Source organism: Amblyomma maculatum, chromosome 7 (assembly GCF_055883805.1).
Source record: "Amblyomma maculatum isolate TAMU_Amacu chromosome 7, ASM5588380v1, whole genome shotgun sequence".
In the NCBI taxonomy this organism is placed as follows: domain Eukaryota; kingdom Metazoa; phylum Arthropoda; class Arachnida; order Ixodida; family Ixodidae; genus Amblyomma; species Amblyomma maculatum.
Window position 1 is genome coordinate 83,123,658 of NC_139350.1, and position 20,927 is coordinate 83,144,584.

The window sequence follows — 20,927 nt, forward strand, 5'->3', positions numbered from 1 at the left end:
ATACGGGCGCCTTGCTTTTCACCTCTACAGCCGCCGCGGCCGGGATTAGATCTCGCAACCGCCAAACCACTGCTCCACCACGGCGGGGTGAGAAGTACAAAAAGGAAAATGCACGCAAGCGCTTGTGATGATACGGTGGTCTTATGCACGCGCACATTGAAAGAACTCGGCGGGGTGATGGCGTCAAGCACGCTTGGCACTCGATCAGAACTACCGCCGCTGTCATCGGCGCTCAGTTGGAAGGCGGAGGAGAACATTCGGCAATAAACGGAGAAAGCAGCCACGACAACCTAGAACTTCGAGCAAGCAGATTGACGTGTCGACAGTCTTGCCAAATGAATCTGATTGCCTCTGCGGCATGACGAAGGGATAATTTGATGTGTCGGCGGCTACAAGAAATGAACATTATAAAGCTTCACAGATATACTTGTTGATACATTGCGCGTGACGTCTCCTACCAATGCTAGTTGAAGGCGCTAAAAGATTGGGCTCATGGGACACTTCGGGGAGTGTGTGTTCATAACGGCAGCGCTGGGAACAAGGAATCTCTGAAAAATGACTATGGAATGATCTCAAATGATCTAGCCGCCTAAATGACACTGAGTTAAATTAGTAATGTCCAAGAACACAGCACACGTCATATACAATTAATCCTAGATGCGGCCATAAATTGCTAACATTTTATGAGCTTTCACAAAGCCGCCTTAATTGTCACACTAGTAGAGAGATTGACATCACAATGCTCTTGTCAGCCAGCTATGGCAGCTTTAGATCAGGCGAAGTGCACTGTTGCACAGCTTTAACATGAAACCTCCTCCTGTTGAACGCAGAATTCGCTGCACTAGCGCCGAATACGACCGAGGATGAAGCTTGGCATTTTCACGCCGAAACGAAAAATAAATGTTTCACGGCTGCGAACCTTTGGCGTCAAGCGGCATCAAGTATAGCGAACGTGTTGGTCAGGCAGTCAGTCATATGATGACTCCTCTCTCACGATCAGCCTACACAATGTAGTGCAGCAGTTGTGTATTAGTTCGAGCATTCACTCGTATGCAGCCCGTATGGAATTCGATTCACTCCGCCGCGCGGGTAGTAGCGCTTTCCCGTGGGTACCAGTATAGGTTTCTCCTGGCCTGGTGAAATGCTTGGAAATGGTTCATAGAGGGCACGTTGCGCAAAGAAAATTCCTTGTATCATGGCGCACTTCAGCGAAAACTGCTCTTGCGCCTATAAAATTAATCATAATTAAATGTACAATGACAGCATCCCCCCCCCAAAAAAAAAAAAAAAAACAAGAGTTCGGGCGTTCAGGGCACGGCTGCAGTGCGCAGTTGGCAGATAAATGGGGTTGTTACATTGCAAGCATAAACAGCTACCAGTTTTATAAGCACCGAAAGTAGCACATTTTGCCAGTATTTTGAATGTTTTAGTTTTATGCTGACTGAATAACTTCTGATTCTACGATAGTCATGTACTCATTTTGAAGTGAAAAGCGAGAAAGTAACATCCGGAAGCCACTCTGGCTTTGAGGGACACCGTAACAGATGACTCTGGATTATTTCTGACCACCTGTATTTCTCTGACGTGCACCGACATCGCACAGTGCACGCGTGCCGCCGCCCAAGGCTCAGCAGGTGAGCGCCACAACCACTGGGTCACCCCGTCGGGACATTCACTTCACCGTGTTACATAAAAAAGTAATTAACAGCCACTGACACTAAGGAAATAATAAGAGGTTTTTTTCTAATGTTAAGAAATGTGCAATAATGTAACAGTGAATCGGGAGGTTGTCGGCCGCCGTTGACTCGCTTTGCATGCGTCTCGACGCGAGCCCCTCATTTCCATATTTTTGTTTATATTTGACTAGCTTAACGAGGAACTGGAACATGGTAGCCTTGAAGTCATAGGTAGCTAACAGAGAGCTCTTTGATCATAAAAGTTGGAAAAGTGCCTTATCACTAACCGTATATGCATTTTTCAGATGCTTCCGGATTGCAGCGCCATATAACAGCGGTAAATAAACTGCCATTGTCATTCCCTTCTGAAAAGCGCCTCTTTTTCTTCACCTCTTAGTTAATTACGTCTACAAGTGTCACGTCTACAAGTGTCACGTCTACAAGTGTCACGTCTACAAGTGTCACGTCTACAAGTGTCACGTCTACAAGTGTCACGTCTACAAGTGTCACGTCTACAAGTGTCACGTCTACAAGTGTCACGTCTACAAGTGTCACGTCTACAAGTGTCACGTCTACAAGTGTCACGTCTACAAGTGTTCGTTAGAGCCTTTTTTTCAACTGATTTTGATGGCCGGGCTAGTACATTTATCAAAATTTTCAGATTGCAATTTGGACAGTTTTAGTAATTACCGCGGGCGTCGACACTAACGGTCAACACCCGAATTTCCACGCTTCAACCGCCGAATAATGATATGTAAGGAATAAGGAAAGTTTCGCAAATAGTAATATGGGCTCTGGCTTAAGAGGGTTACCCCAGCTTCCACCTTTCCCGTGAAATCTCATTCTGCGTGGCACTCGCGGTAATACAGGATGTTCCACGTCCACCGTTATGGATGACGGTGGCGCTGGTGAACACTCTCGTGGATTGGTTAAACGCAGTACAAATAAAAGACCGAACAGCCGGTGCTGTAGCTCAACTGTTAGAGCCCCGAACGCGGAATCGGGAGGTCGTGGGTTGAGATTTCACCGGTGGCCTGTGGTTCTTTTTTAACCTACTTTCCAACCGTTTATCTCCATGATTATACTATTATTTCACCCCAATGAGCACGAAAACAAATCCCCTACGCTTTCCTTGGGGCCAGTGGCTGTTTGCCCCCTATGTATGCGCCTGAGTTTTCTTACGTTCGTTTGCTACATGCTGTGCGAGAAAGTGTGACAGGTATTACTGTAGACTTTACCGTTCCATCCCATACCTAGTATGAGCAGAGTGCTGCGTCATGCATGCGAATTGTTGAAGCACATTCTGTGCGCAAATGTGAACGTCTATTATCTATACCTATACTCGGCCGATTCTTCAACGGCATGACAACGGTGTCAAACAAACAGTCGTGTGGTCGCCTCTGACGAAGCCTTCGCGCACTGACCCCGTCGTGTGCCTCCCGCTCCACTTTGTCGCAGAGCAATTGTATAGCTGTGTGGTCGACAATGTTGGGATATCTGATAAAAAATGGTCCGGTGTATCTGCATGGTACCCTTCGCCAAGCTGCCTACGGTGATCTAAGCAAACGCAATTGCACGAACCAGAGCTGCGATAAATTTAGCATATAGTACTAAGCTAATCATTACGATTTCTCATATTAACAGCAAACAAGTCTAGACACGAATAGCAAATTTCGCTTCCTTGCAGTGTTTTTATTCTACCTTAGCCAATATGCTGTATGCAAGTTGTAAAAAACGATGTCAACAAATTAGATTTTTTTTCACATGGACTTAACTGGAAACCATAAAAAAGTTCAATAAGATATGGTTTTAATTCAACCTAAGTTATGTGATGTTAGGAAGATAGTGAGAGACCGGAAAGCGTGGCGTAATATGGTCCATAGGGTCACGAAGTGTCGGACAAGACTGAACGACTGAACTGAACTGAATATTCATCATTTCAGTACATAAGAATACGTGATCTCTTGTGCTTCACGCTGCCCGAAAAAAAAAAATGCGCCAGGCACCCCATTTATCTTCGGAGTTCCGGTAAAAATGTCCCCGAAAAAAAAAATGGCCTCGGAAGAAAAGTCCTCATTTGTGAAGTAGAAAAAAAATTCACCATAAAGGGCGCAATCAAACGTACTCTAACATCAACCTTCACCTCGCCTGGTGCCCTGCTTATCAGGGCACCGGCTTATACTAATTTTAATTTACATCTCCATTTACGGTTTCAGCTGGAACCTTATATTTTGTTTCCGCCTTTTTTATTTCCACACGCGCCCCCGCACGCGCGTCGCACGCGAGAATAGGATGCTGACTTCTCGTGTGAGGCAGCGCAAGAAGCTGAGAAAGACCTACTTTCCAACAGCGTCAGCGCGTTAGAACGAACGTTTTTACGGCCACTTTTGTGTCTTTCACAGTATACGCACACACACACACACACACATCAGCGTGTGTTGAAAAAAAAGTTGAAAACAAACCAAAGAAAGCCACTAACCGTACTCGACTGGGAGCACGTTTCGTCCTCTGAAGCCCGAAACATGGGGGCCCGCCCGACCCTCAATGCGCGAGCGCTTCAGTGACTCTGTACACGAACACACACTTTGAATGGAAGAGTAAACAAAACAAAGCGCGAAAACGTGCGCTCGGCTTTGATTCTACTGGTAATGCACCGACTGCAGCTAGCAAGACTTCCCCAACCCCATCACCCTAATGCTGGGTTACTGTAAGCAGGAATGCGTCTGAAAAAAAAAAAAAAAAAACATTACAAGAGTTCAATGCTGCTGAACCAAATATTGAGCGAAAGCTTTAGCTGCGGTGAAAGAGCGTTATTCTCAGTTTGTTCTTCCTCAGCCCACATATAAAGCCCCGCTTTAACCAAGCCGTATGAACGTACCTTAGTTGCCTATAGGGGTAACGTGAATGCCAGGGTCCTAAAAGGCTGATTCTGACAACCGTCCCATGTGACACCACGCTTTCACCCGTCGGGTTTTAAGGGGCCAAATATCACATTAATGTGGGGCGTCAATAACTAATAATTATCGTAGTCGAAAGTATTTGTTGAGGGCAAGTGCCTCTCTGCATTGACATCACTGATCGAAGTGTAGTGCGATGCTGTATGACATGATCTGCACTTCACTGCCGTCGTGTGAACTTATACTCCAACCGCGGCCCTATCGGCGGCGACCTCGTCTTTGCAGTTTTTGTTTTCTTTGCGAGATAAAGGTTGCGTTGAGCAAAGCCTTCTGTAGGCCGGTCGCTGCGAACAGTGCTTCAGGTGGCCGTTCTCAGCGACTGGTTAAGGTTGGTTTTGCAGTCCTTAATGTACTGCATATTCATCACCACCGGAACAATGCAAGCATTTTACACTATAGCAACTGAAAGTTTACATGCCCGTCACTAGCACATCTGCGAGGGTTTCCAGTGACCCCTTCTGCCGTGGGTTGTTCCCGAAAACTAACAGATTGTGCGTTTCTTAATGAGTACTCATAATATTACCTAGGTGATGAGACCTATTTTATCGAGTGCTCAATAGAGCTGGGAAACTGGGGGCCGGCCTTTTTTATTACGAAATTTATTACGAAACGATTCATTCTTATGGTCAGTTTTTGGCTTGAGGGAGTTTTTTCCGAGGGGTCGCTTCCTCAGGAAACTTTTCAGGGGACGTTTTTTACGGGGCGTTATCTTCCGGGGACATTTTTACTTATACACCCTCGATTCGCCATAGCGCAGCTTGTTTCGTGCGCTGTACGGTTCCTCCAGAAAACTTCCTACCTTATGTGCTGCTCACTTTATTCAGAAGGCTGTAACCACGCGAGGTTAACGTGCTCTCGTTTAAGCAATGTGATTCTCGACATGCCTGCAGGTAGCTTAGCAGTATTCGTGTCGGAAGTACTCGCAAAAGTGGTCTTCTTACAAAGACGACCTCGGCTACGCAAGCAAATGACGCAAATAAAAGAGAAAGTGGAGCTGACACCTCACCTGCGCACTTGGTCATCCTTCCAGTCGCGGGCGCACCTGGTGCGCATGTAGACACTTGACGAGACGTCCGTCAGCCGGACGTCCCGGCACGACATGACGGGTGGACCGAGAGGTGACGTCCCCAGACTCGCGTCTAGGCAGCAGGAGCCGTAGTCGACGCACGAAGGCGCGCAGTCGCAGCTGGGCCTCGCGAAACGGGTTTTAGAGACGTGGTGCACAGCGCTCGCAGGACACGCCGTGTCCACGGCACAGCTCAGGTTGTGCGCTCGGCACAGAAAGACGACCTGCGCGAAGAGGAGTGCCAGGCACGACGGCAGAGCGGCCATGTTCGGCGGTGTGCAATGTAAGGATGCTGACGGCGACAAGCAGCTCAGAGGGCAGGCAGTCTGGCTGGCCGTCCACCCGCCCGAAAGCCCTGTAACAAGACAAACCCCAGTTCCACCAGGTAAAGTGCGCAGCAGGCGTCGTGATTAAGGACCAGCTAGTCGAGGCGGCAGCATCGACAAGGGCTTGAGTTCAGTTAGCACGAGTGGCAGAAGCACCGCCCGTCCCTCTCCCCCCTCGCCTCCTTGCCCTCACCTGCACTTAAGCATTGTGCAAATACCTGTGCAGACTGCTGCATAATGTTTCCAGTTCACACGCAACGCGATTTTATCGATCCCGTGCCAACACATGGTGATAAAAATATGCACCTTCAGGAGCAGCATCCTGATGAAGCAAGTGCTTAAAGTAAGGGGCGGGTACGCAATTTTTCCAGACGGCAGTGCTCGAACGCGGTTATATAATATGCTTTACCGAGGGGCTTAGCGTGAGGCAGACGAGGACAAGAGATGGACACAGGATGCACCTTTGACCCTTCACTTAATTTAGGCTCTCTGATAACAAACATATTCTGTCATCTCTTTAGCCCGGAACCGATTTCTGAAATACCAGGTTGAATCCAAGAGGGTGCTTGAAGGTACAATTTTCCACTGTTTAGAAGCTGCAGACACAGCACGGAAAGTTGCAGAGGTTGTGTGTGTATTTTTTTTAGCTTTGCTCATTATGCGAGTGTGATTTCTGTTGATTGCAATGTTGTTACTCCTTCATTAATGTCTGATGACAATGTTCTGATTAGATCTAAGGATAAGATCGAAAAGTGCATTGTGGATGTTTGCCTGCCAGATGACAAGGTGCAGGCATGGCCATGACACACTATCGTTGTTTGCAAATCAAGTGACACATGGCTATGCGAGCTCAGAAATCCATCGCCCATAAAAAAGATCTACAAAACCGTCCCAGGTGGACGTCATGGCGGACCTAATTGCTGTACTTCTTCAGCGAAAAATGTTAATCAGGACAAGTAATTGGTGAAACGTAAGTACGTTCATACAACGTAGCACTGCAACGCAAAGAGAAATGATTGAGGTCATAGAAAATTCAGTGCAGCTGCGTTTGTCCCAATGTGATAACGTGTTGCACAGTATAAGCTCCGGCAAGGAAGGCATAAAAGGATTTCATAAAAAATAATTTCGGACTTGCGCTATTCAACAAAAGTGCTCACATTCCTCGGTTCAAAACGGTAGTAGATAAACTGGATTTGTATTAAAGGAAAAACCAACAATTTCTAATTAGGATATCTAGATCGCTCAAAATAAAAACACTTCGTCTGGAGGGACCAAGTTTTAAAGAAATTGAGGCTATTCATAAAATAAACAGAGCAAAATGATTTCCTCCCATTTTACAAGATTTGCAAAACGGGAAACAAAGTACAAATGAAAATGAAAGAAAAATACGCTAATAGGCAGAAAAATCCACCCGAGCGATAAACTATAACACCGGCTTGAAAAAGCTGCTCTAGCAGAATTTTAACTGGCTTGGAAATTAAAGTATAGTGAGTGCTGCATGCCACTTCATCTTTCTTACCTGTGTACATGCGGCTTCATCTTTCTCTTTTGCAGATAACCATCCTCGTCGCTTAGGGCTGTACGCTTCAGTGAGTGACTGGAGCTTCATGTCCGAATAAACATAGTCCGTCGAGCCCAGCTTTAAAGTATCATTTGTAAAAAAAAGTGGAAAGGCACGACTGCAATTTCTATGGAACAAGGAGGTCTGAGCAAAACAAAACATGTAACAAGATTTTTGCGGGCTAGTTGGTGTGCCGTTATTGTTGCTGCAGCGTGTGTTTTCGGCGCAGTAATTGCCATAACAAGATCATACATTGAAGTAGGACACAAAGTTACGCTGCAGCAAACATGGTTTGTTTCATGGCCACACTGCCTATGTTCCAGCAAAACGCACTTCAGGCGGCCCCACCGCGTTGGATCAGTGGTTAGTGATCGGAGAGCCTCAGTCAACCGCGGCCACGTTTGATGGAGGCAAAACGCAAGACGGCCATATACTCTGCGATGTCAGTGTAGGTTAATGCAGCTCAGGCGGTCGTAATTATTAAACCAAAAACCTTTCTAGACTCGTGGTGACTCGTCTGCACTCGTCTCGTCTAGACTCGTCTGCAAGATGTGTCCGCGAGATGCATCAGCGAGACGTCGCAGTTTGGTTCGGAGGCAGCATAATTGCCCCGATTAGGAGATCGCAATAGGCACTGCCGACGAAGTCGAAACAAATAATGAAATTATATCATCATCATCATCCTCATTACCATCAGCCGGACTATACCCACTGCAGGGCAAAGGCCTCTCCCACATCCCTCCAATTAGCCCAGTCTTGTGCTAGCTGCATCCACTGGACCCCTGCGAACCTCTTAACCTCATCTGCCCACCTAACTTTCTGCCGCCCCCTACTACGCTTTCCTTCCCTTGGAATCTAGTTTGTTAACCTAAGCGACCATCGGTTATCTCCTCTTCGCGCTATATGTCCTGCCCACGCCCATTTCTTCTTGATTTCTACTCGAATGTCAGTAACTAGAGTTATTTCTCTGACCCACTCTGCACGTTTCCTATCTAGACACAATGGACTAACTGGGCACAATCGATGTCGTTGACAGACATCGACTTGACTCCGCATTGAAAAGTACGACTGGGATCTGTTCCTAACTCAAACGTCTGAAAGCTCTCTCTACGATTCATTCGTTGAAACATTCTCACAGTTGTTAGAGTCCTGTAAAAAAACTATAATCATTAAGGAAAGAAAGACTGGTTGTCCGTGGATTAATAACGATTTTATATCGGCTATTGCAGAAAGGGAAATGGCTTGGGCCCGTTGTAGGCGTTCGCCTACAAACACTCAATTGAGGGCGCTGTACAGGTGTGCCCGCAACAGGGATAACGCATTACTCCTATCAAAAAGACGTCAATATTTCCAGGCAAGGTTTCAGATGTCGAAAGGGAAGCCAACTAGATCCTGGTATGTTGTTAATCGCTTACGTGGCTGATTCTATTTCCCGCAACTTTAGGGCGTTATCTCTGACACTTGCTGATGAGTTCAATGCCTTTTTTTTCGACTGCTGGTCTGGCCGCGCATTCGACAGAACGTGGTCTACCATCTCACAGCATGCAATCGGCGCTTGAATCAGCATTTCTGCCTTCTTGCACTCAGGGCAATCTGCGCTGCATCCTTTCTGGCTTTAGCAGGCGAGAGTTTCCAGGGTGGGATGATATCTCTGTCGATACACTTATCAGAAATTTTGAACGATTAAAACATGTTCTGCTCGCGATTATCAATGGCATAATTCCCACCCTAACAGTACCTGAGGGTTTGAAGAAGGCGAAGGTTATCCTCATCTACAAGAATGGAGGAAACAATTAAGTTGAAAATTATTGAGATATCTCGATTATACCATGCATTGCCCTTCTTATAGAAAAACACATTTCGACGGTGGTCAGTTTTTTTTTTAAGCTCATGACGTGTTCTCTGGTAATCAGTTCGGGTTTATTAAGGGTCGCGGAACGCAGAACACGCTAGATGAACTATGTAATCTTCTAAAGAGCTGCATTGAAGAAAATGAATTTGCTTGTTCCTTATTTTGGATGTGTCGAAGGCGTTTGACTCTGTTAATCAGGATGTATTGTCAGATAAACTCCACAAATATAGGTTTAGAGGTTCTTTTCTGTCTCTTCTTGTTAATTATCTATCCAATCTCTCAGAGCTTATTGCATTACGTAAATATAGAAGTGGCCTGCAGCAGATTAGATCCGGTGTTCCTCAAGGATCTATGCTTGCACCAATTTTGTTTAATTTATATGTCAATAATTTCAGCTCTGCAAACTGTGCAGTGTTTTTCAACACGCTGATGATACGCTCTTAGTTTCTAGACACAAGGACTATAAGATAGCATTATATTTTATTCAACATGACAGCGAGTTAGTTATGGAATGGTTCAGCATTAAATTAATAAGTGTTAACAATAAAAAGACACACTAAGTATTTTTTTCACAATTTTTTAAAGTGAAGTCCTAATGGCTTGTTAATTCGTTTGCACAGACCTAATTGTGTTCATTGCAAATGTCCGTAAATCATGACTGTGTCAACAGTCAAATACTTAGAAGTATGCTTCGATTCCGACATGTCGTGGAATACTCATTTATCTTTTGTATGTTCTCAACTCCGGAAATTGCATGTTTGCTGTACTGTATCAAGTTCCTTTGCCCAATGAATGTACGCAAGCAAATAGGATACGCCTTAGCCTACAGTGTGCTACGCTATGGCATTTGCTGCTTTTATTTCTGCTCTGCCTTTTGGCGAAAGAAAGTGAACAGTGTACTGTAATGAGCCCTTAAATCAGTATTACATGGTAGGGCACGAGATGAACATATTAACGTTTTTAAACTTTTAGATACGCCTGACTTTTCTAATCTGTTTTCTGAAACAATACTTTTTAAACGCATCTCGTCAAACGATGTTTGCATACCTTATGTTCCTGTGAAATATTTATGAAGTCAGGATCGTTCTCTCGTGTCTATAGGGCGTACACGCTATGGCGAGCGTCTTCGAACACATTATGTTCCCACTTTTCTTAACCGGTTACTCAAAGAGATATTTTCTGCTTATTCCAAAAAGATAGTGAAAGTTTGTCTTGTGAAATTAAGATGTTAGTTCCAGAAAACCACTTTGATACTTGTGTTTTTATATGTTTCCTCACCTGGTGTGTGTATTTTTGTGTTCGCTTTTTTTAATCCATTTTCTTCTCTCGTTTTTTTTTTTTTCTGTTTTTAGTTGTTGTTTTTTTTCAACATATCGGCTCGGTGCATGGCTTATATGCTGTCTACTGCCGGGCACTCAATTCAAGCTTCAGAGGCTTTGGCAGGCCTGCATTTGTAATGGAAAAAGGAAATACAAGTTTTATCTCCTAATGTTACCCCTACCATTTTTGGTTCCATAGCCCTCTGCGTTCTCCTCAACTTAAATAACTCTCTTGGTTAGCCACCATGTTTCAGCCCCATAGGTGAGTACAGGCAAGATGCAACTGTTGTATACTTTCCTCTTGAGCGATACCGGTAAGCTGCTAGTCATAATCTGCGATTGCTTACAAAATGCGCCCTATCCCAATCTTCTTCTCCTTGCTAATTCCCTTTCATGGTCCAGATCTGCGGTTACTACCTGTCCTAAGTAGACATATCACAGCAATCCCGTAGCCTTCACTGCCTTCAATCAGATATTTTTAGGCTAACTAACCACATCCGAACGGGACCTCGATTTTATACGATGCCTGAAAAGTAGCAAATAACGGGGAATCAGGTGTTTCTATGCATGCCGCCATGTGCACGCTTTGACGCCGTCAGCGTGCCCTTGCGACAACATAGGTTACTGAGGGGAAGATTTAATTATAAACTTAAGAACGCTTCTAGTTCTGCTTGATGTTATGGAGCTTAAAAAATAGTTCCTTGGAAAGAGGACATTTTATTTATTGCGTATTTATTGCGCCGTTTTCCAAAAAGTTAGGAGGCGGCCCCTTGTCGTGCTTGGCTATGGTCATGGCAACGATGCAACAGCAGCCTTGACCTCGGAACGGACACTTCAGGGGCTCAGTATTGCCCCTGACTCTGGTCCATACGACTCCGGTCATACTAAGTTGATTAGGTGGGAGCTGGCTGTCTCGTGTTTACGGCAGGCGCTGATCAAATCCTGCCTGCACTTGATGGGCGACAGTGTCAACATTCAGATTGAGAGGTTGAAACGAAGCGGATATCCGAGTAGCATGCTGATATCTGCGGCTGAAAGCTGTTTGAAGAATATGCCACCCCGAACAAGAGAACGTAAAGAGACTGAAAAGAGAAGACAGGCTGATGTCCTGCCCTACGTACATGGCATATCACACAGTCTTAAGAAGATAGCCAGCCGATTCGAAATTAGGGTCGTGCTGTCTGCACCGAACAAGTTCAAAAGTATGTGCAGGAAGGTGAATGAAACGAGAGAGACTAAGAAAGGGTGCGGAGTACTGCACAAGGAACGCTTTGTCAGATGCCGCACGGGTGTCATGTACAAGATCCTCCTGACATTGTGGGAAGGCCTATGTGGGGCAAACAGGCGGTGCATCAATGAAAGGCTAAGGAAACACAGAAATTCGTGTGCCGCATTGTCTGCTCCAGGAAACCTGGCGACCCATTGCTCTTGTTTTAAAACGGAAGACGATCAACAGAACTTGAGGGGCACCCATCGTGTACCAAGGTTCACCGAAACTGAGGTGCTGGCAGGCGCAAAAGACAGTTTTAAAAGACAGATTATTGAAGCATTCAAGATGATTTCGGGAGAAGAAGGGGAATGCGTGAGTGTTCCGTCGGTGGCGCTCAACAGCAAGGAGGTGACACCTCTCCGTTTCGACAATGTGACAAGAAGTTAGACGTAATTTGTCATTATTTTCGTTTTATTTTCATTTAATTTTTTTCATTCTGAATTTCTTCGCATTTTTTTTATTCTTTTGTAGCAGAATTTCGATTTGACTTCCCTTTCGCCTGTATCTTACCAGGCGGAGAGAAATAACGGTCAGGTAAAGCAGAGCAAACGTGAGCTTGTGGTCTATGTAAAACTTGGATAAAATGTAAATATGCCGGTAACAGAGGTTCGGGTTCTTGATTTGAAATTCTCTGACAGCGCGCATCCGAGGGTTCTCAGAAGCGCTCTCGCTCTGCTTTTCCTAATCTTATTTAAAACGGCAGCTTTGAGGTCAATCTCGATAGGCGCCTTGTCCGGTTGTGGAGATAAGCAATGCGCAACGTGTATTTTCGCCTGCAAGACCGCAGTCGCGAGCAAAATGCGGCGCAAGGGGCCCGTCAAGAGCGCGAAGTCTCCCAATTGGTCGGACACAGGCGAAATACAAGTCAAATCGAACTGAGTTGAAACTGTCATCAGCCCCCGCAAACGCCCGAAGCTTCGTGGCTCTGGCGTTATCCCATGCCATGCTGTTTAGCGTTCTTACTGAGCGTGCTCACGGCGGTATTTAACAAAGACGAGATCGCGATCAGCACGCAAGTAAACCTTGAGTGAGGTTCGAATTCCTGAGCGTCAATGAAAAAAAAGCACATTCTAGGCGAGCATTTTTCAGGAGCAGAAATTTTGACGACCTCAGTTTTTTTTTTTATTAACTGGTTAATCGCCACAAGTAGGTTCACTATCTGAGGGCATCGGGCAGGCGTCAGCGAAGGCGGCTACCGTTTTCACTGCAAACTACATTTTCTAGTAAGCGCACAGTTTTCACCTTCTGCCATGTGCTGTGAGTGAAGGTCGGGAAGGGTTGGGTTTGCGGGGGAGTCGAAGGTTTAGCTGATACATAGAACATAACGAAGGCAGATGAAGCAGTCTTCGTTGTTTTTCCGTATTTTCCGCCCGTGTTGTTCGTTTATTCTGGAAGAATACAGCGTGTCTGCTGCGTGCAAGGGGTGTCACCCGCATGCAGGGAATAAAGAAAAAGTGTCGATGTCCTGCCTACCTATTGACCGCAACTGGCGGTAAATGTGAAAAAGTGCTATATCACGAAGAAGAAGATTGTGGCTTTACGTTTGACTCCCCGCAAGTGTGTGTCGGCGAAAAGCGCTTCCACGCGAGTGGTATATTGTTCGCATGAACCAATGGATAGTTGATGGTGGGGTTGTCACGTCGCAGCGTGGTGTTTGAATACCTTTGCTGCACGCCATGCCGAGGATTTTCGTCTGCCGCCCGGAGTATTTGTCCAATTCAAAAAAGTCCCCGCCCGCATGCATGCCATAAGCGTAGCAAGTGCCCCCGGAAACCATCAGAGCTTCGAGGTTGCATGTACTACTGTGCATGCTTGCCCCTCTGACAAAGCTGTTGCTGAGAAGTGGCCGTACGGGGTGCCTTTTTGCAGACTTGTTCAATGCGTTCCCACGAATAAGTTTGCAACGATAGCATGCTCCAGTTGCACCTGAACCTAAAAGGAATCCATGTAAGACGCCGACTGATTTGACTCTCCTAAGAACGAAATGTTGTGAGCAAGTGCCTTCGACCACCTGTTTGGCCTTTTAAATATAGTATAAGAGAATATGGAGTTCATTATTGACAAGGTTCTATTCCCCACTGTATGCACGAACAGTGCAGAAAGCATAATGCTTGGCAATTAATTTTTGGTACTAACATGTGTTGCCAGTCATATTTTGTGGCAACCTTATGAGTCTCATAGCCACGTTGGATTTTAAGCACCACAGGAAAGCATAGTAACTCAATGGCATGAGTGCGCCAGTAAGAAAGTTAAGCTGAGGAGTCAACCGGCTAGAGGTCAAGCTATGAGGTCAAACATGTGAAATAAGGCTTCTGTGATGTGTTTATGTTCCTTTTATAAAGTATATTTGAGCTGTCAAGAATAAATAAAATCACACCAAGACCACCTCTTTCAGCTTTGATGTTTAAAGTTGTCGGCCTTTGATTTTTCTTATTCGCATTTGGCCTCAAACATCCGGGAGAATGAACTGTGTAATACATGCAGTGTACACATTAATGAATAAGCACATATTTATTACCACGAATATTCTCAACTTAATCGAAATTTTGTTTCTGACTGCAAGGGACCGAAATTTTTTATCATCATCCATCGCCTCCCCACAGGCCAGAATATGCGCACTGCAAGGAAAAGACCTCTCCCATATTTTCCCAATTATTGTGGTGCAGTGGTAGCTGCGTCCGCTTTACACACGGAAAACTTCGTAACCTCATCCACCCACCTAATTTCCTGCACCCCCTGCTATATTCACATTTCCTTGAGATCCGGCATGAGAATATGCCTGCTTAAAAGAAATTTTTGCATATATTGCGAGCTGTTTACTGTTTTCCTTTGTTACGTAAAAGTTGACATATATTATTATGCATTTTAGCGCTACTAACTTGTTACAAAATAAAATCTCTCCAAAAATAAACATGTTTTACGAGCCTTTGTTAAGAAAAAATAAAGCAAAGGATTTGGGCGCGCCTTTTACTGCCTCATTGACTCTTATCGCAAAACGTCAAGCCTTGGCGGCATCGTGATGTTTGCGTTGTTGTCACCTCAAGCGCATTTTTTTATGTCAATGCCAGATGAACGGACTCAACTTTGAAAGCCGGTAAAGCACTGAACTTCACCCTCAGTGTAAACGTCATCGTAACGATGCAAGCTATGCAGAATTAAAAAAAAAATAAAAACCGAGTAGAAAAAATATATTGTTTGCGTGTCTACCTCGAGGGTAGTGTAAGACATGACCCTTTTGTTGGCATATCACTGATCCTGCCCGGCTGATGTTTCAATTCCTAGTAATGAAAGATGACAGTTCGGCGCAGACTGAGTAAGATGCGGCGAGGCCTGCCTGCCTGCTTTCTACAGGGACGGCATAAAGCAAACAAAGGCTCAAAATAAGAATGACGTATTCGTCTTTAACTATTAGTAGCGTAAACGAACAAAGGTGCCGTCTACCAAACGAGAAGTCCTGCGGTCAGATTTGATTATATGACAAAACTAAGCAAGTCGAAGACGTATCCACATTTACTCGTGGTGACAAAGATTGTCCCGTTAGCGCGTTCAGTCACGGCGGAAGTGCTATCAGGGTCAATCGAAATCCGGACAAAGAACGCATAAATATTAGCTTCTGAAGACGTAATCAAGAGGCGTCCTTCAACGCCTCTAAAAAGCGGTCTTTGCTTCGTCAATGTCCAAATCAGGTCCACTTGCATTTAGTCTCTCTGAAACAAAATTTCATTTCGCGGACTTCGATTTCAATATTTTCTTTTTGTTCAGTTTTGTACTGACGGTACTTGAGATCAACACTAAGGAGAACAAAGTGGACGCCGCAACTCCACGGGGGGAATCGGTTAAGTATCTTGGCGTTGCTTGTCGAACATCATTAGAATGGAGCCTTCATATAAAGAGCAATGTGCTTAAAGGAGGACGGGCTCTAGGCAGGCTGACACGAATTGCGAATACAAAGTTTGGGATGCGTAGCGATACGCTATTGTTACTATACAAAGCCTGTGTGGGACCTCCTACCTGATTTTGGTTGCGGGCTGTTCTCTAGTAGTGCAAGCTACAAGATTCAAACCCTAGTCTTACTGGAAAGGCCCGCCCTGCGCCTCGGTTTCCCGAAATCAATTTTGAAACCCACTGGTTTATCTGGTAATTACAATCCCTGATCTATATTCCCGCTCTCAACTACTCACGGTGCGTTCTTTCATCAGGTCGTTTGACCCCGTCATTGATGTCAGTATACTCCTATTTTTGTGTCTAAACCGGCCTTATTGTTTTCTAATCATTGGCCATGGTACCAAATGTCACAAGTTATGGTAGCGGAGAAACTTTTAACCCCATTTGGGTTTGAGCTACAGTTGTCTGTTAGAGATTGACGACTCGCAAGTAATAGTGGAATTTAATTAACATCACATTTTCCACTCTCATGCGAAGTGCAGACCCACAAACATTTTAAACGGTCTTCTTTCCGATCACATAGAGGAATATCCCCGTCAAGTTGGTCTTCAACAGATGATTCCGTCAGCTTCGAAAAAGCGACAGCTGGCATCATTTCGAAGTATTTGACATAGAGCTATTTTTTCGTATCCCGGACTACATTCTTATATTATCGGCGGAATGTTTTGACTTTTGGATTGGCTCTGCACAAAATTTCATATGTGTTTGTTTGTCAGATTTAGTCTCACTTGAACTTTCATAAAAATATTAGAGCCGATTCCTTCGGTTTTTTTTATTTATTCCGTGCACTTTGACAGTGGTCCATTTTGTCTGGGTCCCTGACCATGCAGGCATTCATTGAAATGAGGTGGCTGATTTCTTACCAAGATCGGCTCAACTTAAACCTGTTAGTAATTTCCAGATTTCAACAGTTCAACCACATGTCATCCAGGCTATGGGATCTCTTACTAAATACTACCTAATATCAGAGCTTAGCATATAATCGGAAAGTCGGGCCATTTAAAACCTGGATGTGTGAGGCTTCAATGACGCTACTGCGGTGCAGGATTCCCAGTTTTAATTTATGTATCTTGCCGATTTGGTTGGGAACCGACAAACCTATGTGACTCATGTGCGGATGGATGGATGGGAAAACATTTATCATCGGCTTTAAGTGGTGAGGGTTCAGTCTGATTGTTGGCTGAGTCAGATGGCCGCCAGTTGCGTCCTGTGGGCGATCTCTTCGGCCCACTCAGTGACCCGAGCCTGGATGGCCGGGTACGAGCAGCACAGCACGGCCTCCCACGCCTCCAGAGATAGAGCTGGCAGCAAATCGGCGGGTGGCGGATAGGCCGCGCACCCCCATGTAATATGATCTAAAGTGGCATCGACGCCACACTCTTTAATTAAGGGTCAACCTGCTCTTTTAATATATATGAATATAATTTGTGTTTGTAGCTGAGGCCAGAGTATCTCCTGGGCCTTGCTTACTGAATTATGTGGGAGGAGGGGAGGGGGGGCTGGGGGAAGATGCGCCTTCCCAGGCTAAAATGGCGAGTTGTATCATAGAACGAGAGCAAGCCCTTCCTCGCGCCCGCGGAAAACGATAGAATATTTCCTCCTTTCCTGCCTGAAGTTCGCACATCAGAGAAAGACTTACCTGGAGGTCCCTCTCTCCAGGTTAGACCTCCTTTTCTCTCTACCAGTATTACTATCGTTTGGTGCGGGTTCCAAAGAATTTGCATTGTGTTCAATATGCGGGATTCTTCATGATTGCATAATTGCAACTCGTAGGTCGAACTGCTAACTCTATTAAATAAATTTCTTCGAATTGTTCTTTTTCCACCAAATTACTTTGCTTGGTATTTTACTTTAAATGTTCTTCTGTCGTTTTTCATCAATCGATTTTTCAAAATTCCCGATTGGCGCTATTATTTTTGTCGTAATCGCCTGTGGAAATTTTCATGTGTATGCCACCACACCTTGGCCAGTTCCCCGTTTTGGTATATGCCATGTCTCAAAATGACAACAACAAGAAGAAAACCAAACATGTGTGCAGTAACAATGCTTCTTCGCAGAATTCAAATTTAGCCGGCAGTACAACATGCATTGTATACTGGCTGGGCCATGCTATTATTATGGACGGTTCTTCCTCCCCTTCGTTTATTAGACTGGGTTTTTCGAGCCACTAGTGTTAGCCAGCCAGTTAGCTATGCAACTGGCACGGAAAAGAGAAAGAAGAGCCCGGTTGGGAGGCCTCACAATGGCGCTCGACCGATGGCCTGCAGGTACGCTCCTTTTTTTCACCCGCAACAGCAGCCGGCGGCGCAATTCTACCAGATGGAGCCGCACCTGCACGAGACTCTGATGAGCCCATTCCAACCCGATGTCCCAGTAAAGACTGAAAGATTCCTACTCAGCCGGTCACGGCCGCGTACGGTATCACCTGCCCATATGCCCCAGGACAAACGATCGGCACATTTCGGTAAGAGCACACTAGGAAGGAAAGGCGAGGAAGTCACCTTGTTTTTTTATCGGTACTTTGCATCCTTACATATTATTTTCTTGTTGAATAACGAAGCAAGCTGCAGCTGTTTCTTTCAAGGGACCACGCTTTCACGCTTTGTGTTGAGCTTTAAATAAGGCGCAAACTATTCGTCCAGTGTTTTCACTGCCATAAGCATGGGGCCGCCTCCTGAGGCTTACTGAAGGCTAGTGTAACACGTAACCTTCTATGGCCTACTAAAGTTTTCGCAAGTTGCAAACCTGGTTTAACTTAGAGCGCTTTTTATATTATATTTTTGAGCCGGGACAACTTTCCGCACAAGCGATATCGCCGCAGTTTAGGAGTTTTATTGTTATTATAATTGCGACAACTCATAACTACTCGTCCGGGACTCTGAGACAACCAATCCCGAGAACAATTAGCCACATTTGACCCTGCTATACCTAATAATAAGAGCGAAAGTTTTGCTTAGCATGCATACACGTGGTTAGACGTGGTGATTCTCACAGTTGGCGCATTCGCAGATGCAGCACAACTCAGCCTAGCAAGGCATTCTTAATGATACTTTGGGTTTTTGGCCAAGCGAACATAATTCAGGTGTCTCTTTTCATAGTTTAACAAGTCGCTTTCGCAAAATTTCCACACGGCGAACATCAAGACGCAGCCTGACGTCGGATTTGAACCGAGTGCACGTTTAGGATAAGCGCACGCGTAGTTGGTCCTGGTATTTCGAGGTCATTGCGCGGCTTTGTTGACCTTGAAGGTTGTAGTTCGGAGAAGTGAGGTTTAAGATAGGGGGACCCAGACGGTTAGGGGATAGGGTAATAGTGGGGCGACAATGCACACGCACAGAGTGCTGCCCAGTCAACCACGGATATCCGTGGTACGTCCGACTAGGATCCTATTCCTCATTGCCATGAGAGGACGCTGTAAGGCATCCTTACGGACGTCCAATTTCCGATATCCGTATCGGAGATTCGTTGTATGTCCGAGGAGCATCCGCTATTGGATGGCGAGCGGATGTCCGCACGCGGGCGCCCGAGAGGTATCCGTCAATGATCGTCTATGGCCACGAATTTGTGGCTGACATATATGTTTTGATTTTCCTCATGCAAAATATTTAACAAGTGATTCAGCTGTTGTGCAGATGACGAAATTATCTGACCCCATTCCTATTAGCGCTGATATAAAATAACATCTAAATTAATCATGCGACTTTCTAGCATCTGATCTGATAATTAATGCCGTTTTCTTTCTTCGGCGTTCTTACGTGCCGAGGCATGCACTCTTCGTTCTGTGAAAACGAAACTTCTATCAGGCAGCTACGCATAGGAGCTCACCTTAAATACCTGAAAGTCGATGCGATCCGATTCAATCTAGCATACAAGTTTTTTTGGCGCCATGGTCGCGGGTTTTGTCGTTCCATGGTGCTTCTTTGTAATTTTGTTTTACGAGCTTATTTTGTGCTGTTTGTTTATGGTGTGGTTATTTGGCTGTGCTACAAAAGTGATGTTCCACTTATGCGCTAGTCGAGACCTAGCTTCTTTTGGCCCTGAAGCTTTCTGCAACTGACTTCGCCAAGATGGTGCTTTGTTGTTTTGGATGAAAGGAGCGGCTGGTAACTCCCGAATGTAAGTAACAGTGCGTGAACATTACTTTGGGATGTTATTGCTGGATGGGTGAAGTGCTATTCACAGCTGCAACCTACTGCGCACTTCATTCACCCTGGCGTGTAATTTCAAGCACGGAGTGGTTACATGCGTGACGCGATACCTGTCACGAGACATGTTCGCGTTGACGAGTGTACCACAATGGCCCGAAAACGAGTGCCTCGCGCCTCTCTCTTCTATCTGCATTTCTTATTATGAGTGTTTGGCAATGTTTTAGAGGAAACCCTCAAGTCAGAGTGGAGTTTTGGAACGAGGGAGTAATTACGTTCACCCATGCACAGCCGCAAGCGACAAAAGGTGTGAATCGTGAATGATATGTAGTTTTCGTAGTTGTGATTAAACAGAATGCGAATAAAGCATATTGCCAGAACTACTAGGGCTTTGCAGTGGTGCGTGACTTTACTATCTTCTTCATTCCTTTTTTGTAGATTTGACCTGCACGCGTAGCGGATTGGTGTCGAAATGATGTCATGTCATGGAAAGATCAGGTAGAGTGAAAATGCAATGGTATTACTTTTGCATAATATTGACTCGTTTCCTTTGGCTTGCAGATTGATTAAACATGTACGGAACAGTATGTTGCCCTGTGCTGTAGAAGTGTACCGCAAAGATTAAATGTTCTGTTAGATTTTCTGGCTTCACACATATTCTCTACTTAAATCCTTATCTTTGTGCATGGACCGTAGTGAGATGATACCATGCATTAGTGCAGCCTTGAAAAACATATAAAGCTCACATAGATCAATGCTGAGCCAGATATGCGGGCTACGACACCCACGGAGCTACAGGTCCCTGAATTG

General features: G+C 45.1%; 1 protein-coding gene across 1 annotated transcript in view; it reads right to left on the reverse strand.

Annotated features, from left to right (window-relative positions):
- Positions 1-6,205, reverse strand: part of LOC146183765 (uncharacterized) — a 50,679-nt gene extending 44,474 nt beyond the window's left edge. Inside the window, exon 1 of the mRNA XM_084609190.1 lies at positions 5,640-6,205. Within this exon, the coding sequence (XP_084465316.1) occupies positions 5,640-5,965 (326 nt within the window). The 5' untranslated portion in view covers positions 5,966-6,205. The remainder of the gene's footprint in view (positions 1-5,639) is intronic.
- Between the last annotated feature and the right edge of the window lie 14,722 nt (positions 6,206-20,927).